The 17,615-nt window shown below is 42.4% G+C and overlaps 1 protein-coding gene across 5 annotated transcripts in view; it reads left to right on the forward strand.

Moving 5' to 3' along the window:
* The window catches only part of RNF144B (ring finger protein 144B), a 153,722-nt gene that overhangs the window by 78,910 nt on the left and 57,197 nt on the right, over positions 1-17,615 (forward strand). For 3 of the 5 annotated variants that reach the window (XM_090039406.1, XM_090039405.1, XM_090039404.1), the window contains one exon: positions 17,371-17,567. The exons of the other annotated variants lie outside the window; for them this stretch is intronic. In XM_090039406.1, the coding sequence (XP_089895532.1) occupies positions 17,403-17,567 (165 nt within the window). In that variant the 5' untranslated portion in view covers positions 17,371-17,402. The remainder of the gene's footprint in view (positions 1-17,370; positions 17,568-17,615) is intronic. 5 annotated transcript variants of the gene reach the window in all.

Raw genomic sequence — 17,615 nt, forward strand, 5'->3', positions numbered from 1 at the left:
TTCAGTTTCGGATCAAGGAGGCAAAGTTGGGAGTGAAGGAAAGGCAAATTTATTATAGCTTACACACACGGCAGTTAACAGAAAGATGAATGTGATGAGCAAATAATGCAGTATTAAAGAGCTAATAGTAAATAATAACAACAGATAGATGGATCAATTCTGTTGCAGGCCAACTGGGCACTGTGAGGGGATCAGCCACTGGGCTGTTCAAAACAACAAATAGGCAGACATGGGTTGGCAACTTATCAATAGTCCCTCAATGCCAGGTACTTCTGAAGTGATTTCAGCGACGTCAAGTGTCCCTGATCAACGCTGTTGGAGGGATTACTGGAGAAGGTCTCTTGATTTAGGATCTGATCCTCACTCATACTGGGAGTCCAGAGTCTGGGTTTGGAACAGCAGTGACCATTCTGTTCCCTCCTTCCTGCTGGTCACCTGACACGCATGCTTTTTATGCCTATTCATATACTAATCCGTTGGCTTTAGAGCCACTCACAATCTTGCCCTATAGCTGTTACCCTATCGGATTGAAAGGTTTAAAAATTATCAAAAAGGTCACTACCCAGACTTGGATTTATCCAATAAGCAAATTACAATGCAGCATCTTCAGGTTTGAAAGTAACATTACTAAGCCCAACCCTTTTAGGTTTCTCTGAATATGCTTTCTTGGGACGTGCTTTCCTGGAATGTGTTGGGTGTGCCAGGTGGTTGGATCCAGTTTTTATTTTCAAGGCTGAACCCTGAGCAAAAACTGTTAGGTCAGCTAGTCTTCCAGCTACAACTTTGCCTTTGGGGCCCAGTCAGTTCCACGATTAATACAAACAGTTAGTTTTATCATTTTGGTTAAACTTATGACAACAAATTACATGTGCAGGTTATGAACATACAAACTTTATATTAGCTAATATTACCTGTTAGGCAAAATACTAAATGCCTCCGAGAAGCACGTACTTATTGTTTATTAATCCCTCTGGTTCTGGCCTTCACAAGTATAGCACTGATATATTGAACAGGACCTCATTTTGAGGAGATACTATACAAATCTGCAATGCACTTACCATCCAAGTCAAAGGACAAGAGATAGAGACAGACAGGGGAAAACAAGGAAAAAAATACACAAGCCTTTTTGTCAGCACAACCTGCACTGCTTTTAGCACACTGGCTGCCTGGCTGCTATCAAGTTTTTAGCTGGAGTCTGATAAAATGTGAGACTCTTGTGTACCTGAAGCTGCAGAGGAAAACACTCCCTGCTCATTAAAAATGAACATAGTAGAAAGACATAATAATTTAAAAGTCTGCAGTAACTGGTCCTATCCAAGAATATAAAGGACAGTTTCTGTTAGAAGGAATATGGTTAAAAAGAAACGTTGACTGGTGGTGTCGATGTCCTATATCCTTTTAGTACCATGGTAGCCAGAGGCAGCCTCCATCAGTGGGGGGTGTCTGCAGTGCCTCTGCCAGTGCTTTTGGTGCCTGGTCCTGAGGAGTGTTGTGAGTGGAATACAGCTCCTAAGGATGAAGGGGAAATTACAGTTACAGAGCTGAGGCATTGGTAGGACCTCTAACAGAAGCACCCCCTAATTATACCAATGTTTGATAGTTTCAGAATGATATACTTACTGCCTGTGTTTACAGTACTGCCCCTTTAATGGGCCAGATTCACTTTTAATTAAACTCTAGTCAGTGGAGTTACCCAAATTATTGATGTGAAATTTTCAAAATTACTTTTAGTCCATTTTCAAAAATAACATGGCCCTCTAGGCACACTGAAGGTCATTGAGACAGACTCCTCAGAGCCTTTGGGTAAACATTTCAGAATCCTCTCACTGACTTAGGCACTTTTGACAATTTGCTACAAATGTGAAAAATTAAAACCCCTTAATTAGTTTGAATGGCATTCTGTTTCTAAAATAATGGGCAATATATTGTAACATATTTTGGAAAAGCTATTGTTTTGTTTTATTTTTAAATTAATTGTTAATTATGCTAAACTAATGCCATGCTTAAAGTATTCCTTTGAAAGTGGCATGAGTTTTAAAAAAATGTTCTGCTGATACAATCCAGAAAAGTGATTTGTACTTTTGTACCAGCAATGAATTGTACTTTAGCATTAATTAAGCATATGGTGGTTTCAATCATGCATTAATTTAGCTCTAGTTTCATATTTTAATCCTGTTCCTACAGACAGTTCATGCAGTTCCAGCTCTATGATTTTGTTTCTTGTTTATGTAGCCCAGATACACCCAAGGGCATGCCCCATCTAGAAATGGAAGGGATGAGTGATCAGGTGGTAGTGCTGTGAGAGGGATCTGATCATCTCTGTACCAGTTCCTTTATTCTCTACAGAGCCAGGCCAAGACAAGATGGCTTAACTATTTACAAATTTATTAACATTATATATGTTTCACTTGTATCTGTGTACAGCAAAAGCCGTGTTATCCGGCATCATACAAACCAGCATGCTCTATTAACTGGCATGCCAGTCAATGTGACCAAAGTGAAACTGGAAGTACCCACCGTGGCACATCCGGTTTCGCTGAGCCCCCAACAACCCAGGGCAATGCAGCCTGTGCTGCTGAGCCCCTGTGGACTGGGGCATAGCAGTCTGTCCCCAGTGTGCCTGAGGTCCCCCTCCCTGTCCCCCAGCACACTAACATGGTGGGAGGGGTAGCGGCCCGAACAGGCAAAGATACCTGTTTTGCACCTTTCAGGTAACGGGCATATTTGGTTATCTGGCACCTCCCATATATAATACACACACACACTTCAACTGAGAATAAATACTTTACAATTCAACTTTACATACAATGCTATCTTAAATAATCAACAACCCAGGAAAAGTACTACCATCAGTGGCCTCAAACCCCATGTAGGTCAGTACTGATCCCTAAAACTATAAGCAAAAGCAAATGCCAACAGTACACACCTGTCAGAAATGAGCAGGTAGCTCCAGGAATAGGTAAGTGCAGGCAAGTACAACAATATCACAGGATAAACAACAGGTAACTATTTACAACTTCTGACAAACCATTAACCAAAAAATATTAGATAAGAGGTATGTGTATGTATGTATGTGTGTATATATACTCATGCTCATAAAATAGTAAGCTCAAAACAACCCAAATATAACAAAATATAAGGTGCAGTCTGACCCCAGTGAGGGTAGGTATACCTGGACTTCCCCCTCCCCCCCCAGTTCTGTGATGGGAGCCCTTGCTGCTACTAGTCGGTGAGAGGCACAAGGTCTCAGGTCTTCCTGGCTATCTTTGGTAGGGTCAGGACCCTTTTCCTGCAGGGCCCCTGTTGTCTCCCCTCCTGAGGATTCCCTCTGCTCTGGGAGACCCCTCTCCCTTGCAACTCATGACTCCTGTTGTTGTAGGGCTGTCTCTGGCTCCCACCGGAGTGACCTTTCGCTGCCTGGGCACTCTCTTCCTGCACAGCAGCCCAATGTGGCCCCGTGCACTGCAGGACATATCCTTCTGCCTGGATTGGTTGGAGGCCTGGGCTGCCTTGTGATGTACTGGGGCTCAATCAGCTCTTGCACCCTCTGGTCCAATGCTGCTTGCATCAACTACCTGGCCATGTGCCAGGGAATGGGGCTTGAACCACCCAAAGCAGCTCCCAGATCCCTGATCCTCCATGCAATGATCTCTGCATTGTGTCCTTTGGCCGCTTGCCAAGGGTTACAGACCTCAGCTGCCTCAAGCAGCTTCAGGGTCTGAGCTCCGTGCAGCGGTCTCTGCACCGCCCCCTTGCTGCCTGCCAGGGAACGCACATACGGACTGCCTTGAGCAGCCCCCAGGTCTGGGCCCTGTGCGCTGTTCTGCGCACCGATGAGGCTGTGACACCTGTCCCAGTCAGGGGAGTCTTCTGTGCTCTTTGGGGGCACTGCTTCACCTTCCCCAGTTCTTCTTGGCCCCTTCTTCTCCGTTCCCCCAGTGTGTCTGCCACATGCAGCTCCTTTTATTCACTTTGGAGGCTCCGCCCCCAAAGTTTTGCTCTACCAGCAGAACGCAGGCTTCAGTGAAGTCTGGGAGGCTTTTTGCCTCTCCCCTCCTCCCCGCCACTCCAGTAGGGGGCAAGGCTGACTCCGCCCAGCCTTTGGTGCATGGGCTCAAAACAAAGTTACCCCGAGCCAGGCTGAATTGGTAAGTCCACCACATTTAGAAAATACATGGAAGTGTGATGTGATGTGCCAGATGTATTCGCTTTTCCTGTTTCCTACATTCCTTTGTGGTCTTTCTTGTTACAGTATGGATTCTGCTCTTGCTCTTGCTGAAATCTGTGGGATATTTGCCATGGATTTCAGTGGGAGCAGAAATAGTACTCTGGACACTTGCCACCTGCAGCTTTTGCCAGGATGTGCTGGCAAATATACTTGCATATACTTATGCTTGGGTTGAGTCACAAGCTATAAGGCTGAGTTCAGGAATAACTAGATGAAATTCAGTGACCTCTGTTATGTAGGAGACTTATATATTCCATTTACTGGTGCATGTCACCCTTCCCAACAAAGGCTCAGAGCGGATTACAATAAAAAAAATAACATTAGGCAAGGTGATCATAATAGTCCCTTCTAGCCTTGCAATCTCTGACAATTGCCAGTTTGTGGCTGTGGCCAGTCATGGGATGCCATAGGACTATTGTAAAGCTATGCATTTCAATTTAGTAACAGCATGGAGTCTCATTTGTTCCACCATTTGCAGGTTTTAGGGAAAAGTGATCTTAAAGACTTTCCTTTAGCTGTCTCTTGTGCCGCTTTAAATTTTACGCCAATACAAATGAGATGTCTGTTTCCTAGTGTAGGGATGTGTACTGGCAACCCCTCCCCCCAGTCCTAAATAATAATAAGAAAGAACCAAACTGCCCTGTGGGTTTTTTTTTTTTCCTCCCTTCCTTTGAAAGGAGCCAATTCCTCATGCCAAGTGCACACACAAAGACCTCCATCATTGCAGTGAGCATTAATTGGTATCCTAGCTGTTGCATCTGTTCATACAAATGCTGCATTTTATTCATTTATGTTCAATCAAGATCAGTATTCCCTCTTCCATAAGCCTCCTAGAAGGTCTTGATATGATGAGTAATTGTTGCAGTTCCAACAATCAGTATTATAGAATCCAAGTAGTCTATTTAGAATCAATATTCTAAAATTGCCCTATTTATCCTTACTATTGGAGGAAACAGCGCAGCATGCTGTAGTCAGCCCCAAAAACATTTTGCAGTGGTATGTAGTGATCACAATAAATGCCATAGTTTTGTTCCATTGAAATTAAGATTTATCTGTTTGTTTAAAATGGCACTGAGATATTGGGTAAATATGTTATCAGGAAGTTTTAAAATTAATGTTTCAGGTGCTCTAAATAGTAATAGAAAAAGAAACAGATTTGAGAATACCTGGTAAGACATTTATTAATGTATTATGCTGTGATTGTGCTAATTGAGACTATTTCCAGTGTTGGAGCTTTCCCACCCACTGCATTCTTTTTAAAGTATTTTATTTATTTTCTGTTGCTAGCATGATATGAAAATGCATGGTATACTCACTGCTTCTTGAACAGCAGCTCAGATGCTTATTTTTTTCAGCCATCTCAATGAAAACAAATTGGAGAGATTGCCTTTGGTGTGTTCTCTTGTACCAGACAGCATGTTTACTTAGGCCGCTTGATCTTAAACATCTTTTTTTAAATGTATTTTGCAGTGCAAGAGACTGTCAGGAAAGAGACTATGAGTTTGCCAATGTTGGCTCCTTAGCACTGCATAAAAGAGATGATTTGACTCAGAAGGATCTTTTTGCCTTCTTAATACCCTATTTTAGAAGACTTTCAGAGGGATCCCTCAAAAAATACATTTTCACTTTTGGGACCTGTTCACCTGTATACACCAAGTTTACTGTATTCTCAGGGCACGTGTGCAAGACAATCAATCTAAGGCTTTGGTCAGATGACACATTTGCATCAGTTTGATTTATACTGGTTTTGTAAATGATGTAAATTGCTGTGGATCAGAGCAGACAGACTAACAATTATTCCATGGTAGCTGCTCCTGGTACAGTGTCTCACCATGAGGTGATGGGGGAGCAGGTAATGATAATCTGTATTCAGCCGTGGCTATGGTAGGATCAAAGTGGGCAGACAGTGTCTACACTAGTACAGGTTTACCCTTTTTCCCCCAGGGTAACTTTATTTAGGATTTGTATAAGTTGCACTTGTGTAGGGATTTGTCAGGGGTGTCAAACTCATTTGGCCCTGCACAGTGCGCACCCAATGGGTGGTGTGGGGCTGGACCAGAGGCCAGATGAATGGCATGTGGCCAGCCCTGTGGGCTGGATCAGGCTCACTGACTTGCCACTACCTCCTCCACCCCCACCACTCAGGCTGCATGTGGGTCAAGTCTGGACAAAGTGGTAGTATCTGGGACCAGATGATTTGCAACCCCTGTTTTATGTAGTCCAACTATCTCCATTTTTATACCAGTGTAAAGACTGTCTTTACTGGTGTACAACTGTCATTTGTTTAAGCTCTACATGCAGTAAAAGATGTTGCTTTTAAAATAAAACTTTCATTTTCTGTGGTTCGTGGTCCTTTTTTAGGTCCCAAATTTGGCAAATGATCCAAGGACTTCTTTAAGCAGATTAGTGATCTTGTCCCTGTTCAGCAAGACATTTAGGTTGCATTTAATCATGTGCTTAAATGTCTTTCCTGAACTGGAACCTTAATCACAGGCTCAGTGTTTTGCTGAATCAGGATGTGATAAGTAGCTGTGTATGTTTGTGCCTAGTGGGCCAGGAGAAGTGAGAGAGAATGCACGGTGACTATAGCATATCTACGTAGCTGTCCATCCTGTGGATGGCACTAAACACTCATGACTTAAATTAATTTTGGTGTAGCCCCAGTGTGTTTAAAGGTGTTGCATTTTAAGATGATTTTGAAGCACCAAAATCGTGTACTGAGATGCACAGAATTTTTTTCTAAACATTTTTGGGGACAGATCCTCATTTGGTAGAGACTGGTAAGTTCCATCAAAATTTACTGAAGTCACTTCTCCCATTTATCCCAGCTGATATCTATACACATCTATGAAATTATGACCATATTCTCCATTACCAAGAATGGCATCATAGGAGTTGGTTCATTTGGGAACCTCACTCTCTAAAATCTTAGTACTAGTTGTTTAGAAATTGAATATCATATTCAGACCATAAGGTCTGCTTTAACTTTGGTTGTAGGTACAGTCTTCTGAATGTGGAGATATTTGCCTAATTATTAGGCAGCAACATACAAAAACTGTAGGTTTAGTTTTGCTGTTATGTTTTATTAAAGGCTCTATTACTGAAAATAAACAGTGACTTTTTTTGCAATAAACAGTTTTTGGAACCTCACTTTCTGTGTTTGCTGAACACAGCTCTGCTGACTGTAGTGGAAACATGTCTGTACAGGCAAGCCATGAGTTAAGTTGCTTAGCAACACGTATCTAATAACTGAGTATTACATGTATGATGAAAGTATGGCATATATGGATGAATGTAATTCTGTTTATTCATTTATAAATCCAAGGTTGTTACAGAAGGTTTTCCTAACTCTACAAAATATCCCTAAGACTAGGGATAGAAGTTGCACAGAAACCAGTATATATGATTGGAACTGGAAACCAGTTCAAATTTGTAACACAACCGAAGTTCAGCGCTCACATTTCAAAATGGCTGGAACCAGTTTAAGGTAAACCTGAATGGTTGTAGCACTAGACTTAACTGATTTAGGTTAAATCGGTTTCTTGAACTTCCGTCTCAGATCCCTTCCAGACTCCAATTAACTCAGTCCCTCAGCATCCCAGATGCTTTGTACTTCCCCTGAAAACTCCTCCTTGCAGGGTGGGCAGGCTAGCTTTGGCCGAAGCTGTCTGTTCCAACCAAGCAGGGAAGTGTGTTCTAGCACTCCCTGACTTCTGACCTAGGCCTCTGCAGACATGTGGCTGCATTTCCAGAATCAAAAGTGAATGTCTGTTCACTTGCTTATTGGTTCAATCTGTGTAGTTTAGCAGTCTATGCTAAGCAATCTATGCAACTATGCAGACTAACCTGTGAAGATTGAATCAATTCAGACTGGGGCTTTTTGACTGCCTGTACTTAGCGTAAATGCTTGAAGTTGCATTTGAGCCTCTGAACTAACATCCTTAGAAGCAGCTTCCTATTGATGCCCTTGAGAGGAATTTTGTGAGTTGTTTTTTGTAAATCTGCAGATGGAGTATCTTGTATCCAAAGAATTTGGAGCCTGATACTCTTGACTTGCAATAGCAAACCTTAAACAGTTGGGGCGCTGACTAAAGGCCACCCATACATGATCAAACACATCATTTGAGTTGGATCTTTCATTCCATAAGCAGGTTGGGCAGGAAAGGGAGTAAAATCTAAATCCTGCTAGAACAATAAGAGGGATGCTGAATCAAAAAATCTTTACTGAATGTTCTACCCCTCAGCTCCTCTTGCAGGACTTATTAAAGAGGTGTCCACGTGAGATTTCTCTTTTCTTTATCTTTGAAAACGATAGAGGGCTGGCTGAATGAAGATATTAGGATTTACTAACAGTAATTAAAAATTCTGAGGTAAAATGTTAGTTGTTCCCATAATCACACTAGCACTGAATAGTTTCAGAATGATATACCTAGGGCCTGATTACAGTAATGCTCCTTTTACTGGGTCAAATTCACTTCTATTTGACCAGCAGCATAGCCAATGGACTTACTGCAGTATTATTCCTTTAGTAACTGCCGTTTTGCCAAAAGTGACTTACCCTTTAGAGTCATTGCTTCTGGATAAATATTTTAGAAGCCTCCTTATTACTTTGGCACTTTTTTAGAACATGTTAGTCCAATGCGCTAAAAATATATTAAAAAATTAAAGCACTTCCTTAATTATCTTGAATGGCATCCTTTTATCCAAAACAATGGTCTGTGTATTGTGACACATTACATAAAATTATTGTTTGCTCTTGTAAATTTGTTGCTCTTGTGTTAAGATTGTTAATTATGCTAATCTGTAGCCATAAATGATGAATTCATTTGAAGTGGCATGTTTATATGGCAGTTAATTCAGACTTATATTAACACACATCATACAGTGGTGTCAACTGTGGATTAATTTACCTACAGTTTTATATGTTAATCCTGCTCCTACAGGCAAACCAGAGTTCCAGTTTTATGATTTCATTCTTTCTTGTTGCTTAGAAAATACATGGAAGTGTGAGGTGCCAAATACTCATTTTTCCTGTTTCCTACATTTCCTTCTGGCCTAGCTTTTTGCAGCATGAAATACAATAGACTTGGTCCTGCTTCCACTAAAAACTTTGAAATAGTTTCAGTGGGAGCACAAATGGTACTGTGGATACTTGCCACATGCTGCTTTTACTATCATGCATTTTGAATACAGATATGCCTGAGTTCAGCCACAAGGTAATTGGGTTCAATTCAAGAATAATGGGATCAAACTCGGTGACCTCTGTTATGCACGAGGTTAGGCAAGATGTTGGCCAAGGAAGTTATCTCCTAATTGTTCTGCTGTACAGTTTTGGGGAATGAAGAAGACCCTGCCATTTGGAATGTGGTCATTTTTTGTACTTTTTTTAAAAACCAGTGCAGAGTTCTTTTTTTCTTTTCTTTTCTTTTTTTTGGTGATCCATGTGCGTATGTGAATTCAGGAGTTGGCCTAATAAATTATATATATGAATAACAAATAAACTTGTATTATTTAAAAATAGTAATTGTATGTGTGCATATTTTTCTAAAATATATAATCTAAAAATGACCTGAATGTGGATTTTAAAGGTTAACCAGACCATGAAAGATTACATCACATTTTTTGGTTTGTAGTTTTCATCTGAGACGCAGACACTGCTGTTCCCTTTTTGTGGCTTGGATCAGATGCCTTTTCAAACTTGTGTTGATATGAGCTTTGGGTAATCTTAGGGCCACCTTATTTTCACAATGTTCTGTTTGAAAATAATTTTTGATGATACTTCATACCATGTTTTAGTGCAGGGAAGCTCAACCCCCAGCTTGCAGGCCAAATCTGGCCTGTAGAGCCATGACATCTGGCCCACAGGGCTTCCTATAGGCTGGGAAATTTTGGCAGCAGAGGAGTGGTAGCAGCTAGCACTGCCACTGATCCTCCACTGCCAAATTTCCAAGCCCGGTATGTCCAGATTGGGCCCAGGTCAATGCCACGTGCCTGGATGGGCCTAGGCTGGGGTCACATGGCTGGATTGGGCTGTGGCTGCACCTCTCCCACAAACTGGATCAGCTCCCAGTCACATAGCCAGATCAGCCCTCTGTTCTAGATTGAACTCTGCTGCTCCCACCCTTCGGGCTGCCTTGGGCCCACCAGCTGCATCTAGCCTGCAGAGGGACCTGGCACCACCCATGGGGCAAAAAGGTATCCTGATTTAATGAAATTCAGGGTTGAATAGGTATTGACAAGTCAAATAATAGAAATATTTGGTACATGGATACAGATTCAGGCTTAGCCTTGATTTATGGAGCACTTATCATTGTTGAAACTTCTGCTCTCCAAACCCATAGGATAGTCAGTGATGGACACCTTCCTTGGGCAGAGCTCTTCAACTTCTGAGTGGCCAGGGACCACATACTGTGTTGCATTGGTCCCCTCTGCCATGCTATGCAAAAGCTTCCTCTTTTCTCTCTCCGCTGTATTATACTTCCCCCTCTCTCCCCCCACACACAGGGCCCCTGGTCCCCTCCCCACCTCAGGCTTCCAGGCCAAGGGCTCCCTAAAGGTTGCACCACCCCCAACCTACTCTACCCCCTAGAGATAGGAAAGAGAAGCTGGGGACAGGAAGGGGGAACCTAAAGATTCCAGTAGCAGCCAAGGAGAGGGAAGCGGGAAGAGGTGCCTGACCAGGAGTTTGGAGGTTACTAGATAGCTCTCATGGACTGCCTGATGGAGTCCTGACCTAGTAGATGACTCAAATGCAGCTTGAGACCAATTCTGAGTTACCCAACTGTAAGTGTAATTCTGTTTCTCACTCTGGGGCATGTCAGTCCCCCCCATTATAAGAGTAGGATTGCCGTCTAAAGTCATAGAGATATTTCCTTGTGCCATGTCTCTAGAGGGCAATCCTACTCCTATAACAGGGGCAGTTAGGCACCTAGCAGGGGTAACACATTAGTCCTACGTGTCTGTCAGGTAACTCAGAATTGGATACAGGCTGCACTTTGAAACTGTTTGGGACATTGTCTAACTCTTTCAACTGGTGAAGCCCTCTTCTTATATGAAGTGCTCTGCCCTGTACCTTTGGGGGGGGCGTAGGGGAGAGAGAGGTAAATAGAGCCTATTGGGTATTCCCATAGCTGTTAATTCCACCCCTCCGCACACAGAGCTTTGTCCTGCCAAGCACTCATATCCATATTTCTTTAACCGCCCCAACACCCACTGTTATTTTGGGGGTGCAATGCAAGGTATATTCCTGAAAGCATTTATTGAACTTAATGTTTAATTTTCCTTGAAATTACTTCTGTATAAAATGTAGTCAGTATAGGTTTTTGTGCTGTAACAGGCAGAGCAGAAGCAATGGCAGTGTCAGAGTCTCTAGGACAAGCAACAACTTTATGTGCTTCCAAAATGTGCTTATTTATTTTGTTTGTTTGTTTACTTTTATTTCTTCATACTCTGGAGGCCTCCACTGTTCTCCTGTTAGTGTTTCTTGTCTATCTTCTTTCATTCTCCCTACCCATCTCTGCTCTACTTTGAAGATGCATTTATGCTTTTTTGCATATGGATTGTGTTGAGAAATTTCAGAACTGCTTTGAAACATGAAGCTTTGGTATGTCCCAGAGACAAAGTGAACGTGTCTTCAGGCAACTGAATGAAACAGACAGAAACATTGACAGTACTGAGAACTCGACAAATGGCACTCCCGGCATTCAGGCAGCGCTCTCTTCCTTAGGACTGGTCCAGGGAGCAGTGTTAGAATACTGGATATACATGGTTGTTTAGCACTAAAGCTATCCTGTCAGTGATTCCACCATTAATGGAAATTTGAACATTTATTTTGAGATGGTGCTTTTCTTTACAAGTGAGTTGAAAGAGAAATTGAGGAAACAAACCACGTTTCCTGGAAAGTACCCATGGTCTAAAGGGAATTAACTGTGAGGGACATTAAGGGATTTTTAGTTTTATTTTTAAATAAAAGCCAGGAGCCCTTGTCTTTTCAGCTTGTCCAGTTCACCCTGGTGTAATGCTGCTGATTTTTATATCGGGTATGTGTTTAGTCCAGTATTTTGCTCAGGGTTAGCTTTCTGAATTACAGTAATATTCAAAAACACATGATAGAGGTGTTTTATTATTGTCAGTGAAGCTTTTATTGCATGGTTATGCTCCATACTCTAGGTCACTCAGCGTTCAATGATACATTTTATGCTTGATTTGGGTATTCTATCCTAAGTGGGCTAAAGTTTGGTATAAGTCCAAGGCAATGGAAGAAAGGGTGGGGTAGGAGGATGAAATGGTTCATAGTGCTTATTGTTTTGTTTAATGTCTTTGAATGAAAGGCTTCTGTGGGTGAATGATGACACTGACAGTGGATCATCAGACTTGTGTTGGAGATCTGTAGTTCAGGTTTTTAAACAGATCTAACCAAAACTCTAGACACTTTCCCCCTCTGCAGTCTACTGCTATCATATATCCAGCTGTTTACTTTGTGTTCAACTTGAATTTTCAGAGGGTACTAGTAGACTTGAAAGTAGTCTACTTCTAGATTAAAACTGCATTATAATCATTTATAAGGACATGTGGATGAGTTCCCGTGGTGGTTGTTTACTTAAAGTACCCATAGGAAATTTAGAGGCAGGTGGCTGAGCTTTCATGGTCTGTGGGCAAGAACAGGCACACAGATAGTTTAACATAGGGCACATCTTCATAAGACATTTACTGTGCAGTAGACTAATTAGCTGCTCAGTAAACATCTCAGCATCTACATGTGCAGCCACAGGAAACTAGTAAATTCTACAGCAGGATAGTACTTGTAAAAAAAAACAAAACAAAAAACCCCCCCAACAAACAACCCCCCCTTACCCCCCTCCCAAATTGCCCAAACTCTGCAGCAGTGCACATGTCGACAGCAGTGCTAGTGTAGATGCTGGAAAAGATGACTGGGGCATGTAGATGCTTCAGTGTGGGGATTGCCTGCTGGCTAGCCCTGTGCTCAAGCTCCCTTGTGCCTCAACCAGCCCCTCTGCAGCACATTGAGCTGGGGGAGCAGCCTGGGGCTGGCAGGCTGACTCCTTGGACCCCTCCCTGCCAGCTGGGTCTGCTCTGACCTGGCTCCATGTGCCGTGCCTGAATAAACTGCAGTTTTATCTCCCAGGCTCACATTCAGATGGCAGTAACTTTTGCAGTTTATTCAGGTGCTGTAATAGCATGTATAGATACGCCCACACAGTAGTAGATGCACAGTAAGGGCAAGATACTGTTTCACCTATTCAGCACTTAAGTATGATTCTATCCACCCTTTTCAAGTCCCTGAAAACAGTTAATACCAAAGACGGTGGGTTTTCTTCTTCATTGCTTTTGTGACTCAGACTTTAAAGGTAAGATGATGTAAGCGTATTACAAAAGTAGACACATGAAAGGATTCTAAGAACTTGAACAGGGTGTAATAGAATCACATTCTGGCACCTAAATCCGAACAGATTTTTGCTTGGTGGAATAAAATCTGGGCCTTAGTCCCTGCCCTTTCTGTAGTTTTTTTGAAGTGTCTGTTTTTAAGCTCACAGGAGTTTCTTTCACTTACTGATGACCCACCTGTTTTATGGATTGTCTGCTCTGGGGAAGCCAAAATCTCACCTAGTTGGAATATAGTTGTTGTACAGGAAACTTGCGTAAAACTTGCATTGTCTCAGATCCTGTATGCCTTACTCACAGAATCCCACTGTGGCTAATAGGACTGTGTGATGAAGCGGGCAAGATTTGGGCTGGATTTTTCTAATCCATAACATTGACTTTGCTTCACCTGCTGGAGGTTCCACCAGGAGAATTCTACCTCCAAGTAATGGGAACATCTGTCATACTGAGGAATGGGGTTGAAGGAAATAATAGAGCAGCCTGGACTGGACATTTGAGGAGCAAGAAGCCACCTTCAGTGCCTTGTGGCTGCCAGTATCCATTACCTGAAGTGCAGCTTGGACATAGTAGAGAACCAGGGCCCTTTGTATTTACAATGGCTAATGCTATCTGTCTTGTCACTTTGAGCACCAAACTTGAGCAGTTCTTAAATTGGGAAATAACCTGTTAAATCACTGGTGGACATTTTGTGGCTCATTATTTTTTTTATTACTTCATTAATTCACTGGTTAAGTTCAATGTCATAGCTCCTTTTGTGCTAGCCAGAAATATTACTCCGGAAAAGATGAGCAATGGTTCCCATTTTACGGTCCTAATCCCTAAATATTCTCACTCTTCTTTTTTAATCTCTTTCTTCCTCTTGCCATCCTAATCTTTTACTGTATGTATCAGAAATGGAAATTCTCTTGGACTAGGGGCAGAATTTATACATAAACCAGTTTAAGTGATCAGAAACTGGTTTAAACCTGTAACAGAACAGAAGTTCAGTGACCCTAAACCAATTTCAAAATGACTGAAACTGGTTTAAGATAAACCTGGCTGAATGTAGTACCAGACTTAACTGATTTGGATTAAGCCAGTTTATGAAACTTCTGTCCCAGACCCCTTCCTGGTTCAAGTTAAATCAGAGTCCCCCAGCATCCCAGCACTTTGCAGCCCTGGGCTAGGCTGTGCTGCCTGCTCCAGAGAGCAGGGCGGGCCCCACATGTCTTCTCCCTAGCTAGAGAAGTGAGGGCTGGCTTACTGGCTGGCTCACTGCCCCCCCCTTTCCCCCTCACCCCCTGCTGGGGTCTGGGGCCAGGGAGAGGATTTAAATTCACCTTCCCCTGCGTACAGAACTGCCCTGCCCTGCCCTGCTTACTTACTGCTGGCTGCAACTGTAGACTACCTCTTCCCGTTTCCAGGTGCCTCTGGGATTTGAAGTGATTAGCAACCCTGCAGAGTCCTGCTGCTGTGAGCCTGGACCCAACATCCTAGAGACTCTGTGGGGCAGCAGAAAGAGGAAGCTGACATATAGCACCTCCCTCCTCTCCTCCCTCCCACCCTGGCTTCTAGCTTAAGCCACTGCAGGCATGTGGCTATGTTTCCTGAATTGAAAGCAAATGTCTGTTCATTTGCTTGTTGGTTCAATCTTTGAAGCTTAGACTAACCTGCGGACTGAATCAATACAGTCTTGGGCTTTTTGAGTGTCTGTACTTAGTCCTGAGGACTGAAGTGAAAAAATACAGTACTTTGTAGCATGTGGTTGTAGCAGGATTCTACACAGGTGCAACAACTGTGCTTTTTATAAATATATGATAGAATTCTTAAGTATTAGGTTGAAGTCTAAAGTGTAGATTTAAACAATAGGTGGCTTTTTATCCACCATACATTTCCAGTGACTCGCTGATGTATTGTTACACTAATTGTTGCAGCAATTATAGAACAATATATTACAGGTTCTGACTCAGAGTAGGGTTTTGTTCCAGTAGGTCCTGGCAATGCTAGTTTTCGTCAGGAAGAATTAATTGGTATGGTCAGCGTGGCAGCAAGTAAGTCCTGCACCAAGAAGCATGAGTGAAATGGGTTTTAGAACTAGTATTGTTCCCCTTAAAGGGAGACTCTTGCTTTGGATGAACATCCAGAAGTTTTGTTACTTGAACTTTGACTACATCTGTGACACTGGGTTCATACCAGAAGAGGAGCCCTTGTTAGGCTATTTCAGGGCTTTGCTGAGGTGCTGAACTAGGAAGTACAGGAGTCTAAAAATGGAGTAAGTTGTAATAAGCTAGCCCTGTCTCCAAAAGATTTTCTTTTGTCATATGCATGTATGTATACTGGACCTGTTTTTCTACTATTTGTCAACTGACTCCTGTGCAAAGCAAATACATAGTGCTGCCATTGTGATTAAGTTGTCATAACCTTGATTTGCACTGATGCGGGTAATTATACATATTGCAGGGGCAACAGAAAATCAGGCTTCCAGTTCTAGGAGCTGAGTGGGGAGGTTTGCTTGCTCTATGTTAAAATAACTTAAAAAAAAAAAAAAGTATTGTATATAGAGCGCACGTTCAAGATTGTATAACAATTCACTGTTAGGACAGAGGATTGATTCCAGATCTCTAGACTTCATCCTGTGCTTTAACCACTTCACCTTCCTCTTTTTGTCCATCAGTAGTAGTAGAAATCTCTGAGAGTGTTCTCCATTATGTCACAGTTCAGAATTTGAAATGCTTCATTAATAATGAGGCTCTTGAACAGTGAAAACAGAACAATTGAAGGAAAGTGTTTTGTGTATTATGCAGGGTTTCTTAAAGGCCTCACTGTGAAAAGAAATTTGAACTCATGGCAGAGGTGATATCTTTTATTAGACCGACTAGATATGTGCAAAAAAGTATCACGGTGAAAATGCATAAAACAAAAGGTTTTCGGTTAGTGTCTCTCAAGTGAAAGAGAGAGAGATTTCCTTCTATAAGTGCTGTCTATGGGATGAAATCCAGGAAATGTGGCAATGCTCAGTGTTGCTGTGCCTAACTCTTTGGCACCCTGCTTCTGGAGTGGAGTTAATGAGCATGAGTTAGGCACCAAATTCCCTATAAAATGCCAGGAAAAAACTGAGCTAAAGTGTAATGCTGGAGAAAGGGTGCTTGAAATCCTGCCTTTCTCTGCAGCCAAGTGACTGTCTAATGTAAATAGAGTGCACAGTCTTTGAGCCACAGACCATAGTCTAGCACTTTTCCCTTACAGGGGAGTGCCATCATCTCTGAGCTGCTCCTACTTGCTCCTTATCCTTTTTATCCCAGGAATCTTGCACTGTTGGCTGTCTAGAGGGCCAGCTTCAACAGGATGGATGGCGTCCAAAGCCCTTAGCCTGGTGGTAAGGGTTCTCTCAAGTGGGAGTTACGGGTATAGATGGGTAAGGAGGTCCTAAAACCCCGGTCTCTGGCTTCTTGGTACCCTTACTACAGGATATTGGGCAAGAGGTAAGCACTGTCACTGGTTATTTTGGAGGGCTTCAGTTTTATGCTAAACTCAATGGTGCTGTCATTAGGGATCCTTAGTTCTACCTATGCTCCACTTTCAGTACCGAAGTGCTTTTTAGATCTTCGGTCATATACACAAACGTGAATGAGAACTGCTGGCTATATGAAAGGAAGCTTGCTTAGCTGAAGAGTGCTTTACAGTTCACTGCACCATGGTGTAACCTTGCCAGCCTCAGGAATTTTTTTTGAGAGTTTCAGTTGTTGTTTTTTTTTCTGCAGACTGGCCAGAATAAGAGTAAGACATTGAACGGATGAGTTCTGCTGGTAAGATCTGCAGTCACACCATGACAGCCGGCAAGGCAGAAGCTGGGGAATTAGTTCTGGAGCCCCTGGTCACTTGCAAGCTATGTCTCTGTGAATATTCTCTTGATAAGATGACCACCCTTCAGGAATGCAGCTGCATCTTTTGTACAGCGGTAAGCATCAGCAGCTTCTTAATCAAAGTTTCAGGATAGAGCAGTGGT

Source organism: Crocodylus siamensis, chromosome 3 (assembly GCF_052110815.1).
Source record: "Crocodylus siamensis isolate JL-2025a chromosome 3, ASM5211081v1, whole genome shotgun sequence".
In the NCBI taxonomy this organism is placed as follows: Eukaryota; Metazoa; Chordata; order Crocodylia; family Crocodylidae; genus Crocodylus; species Crocodylus siamensis.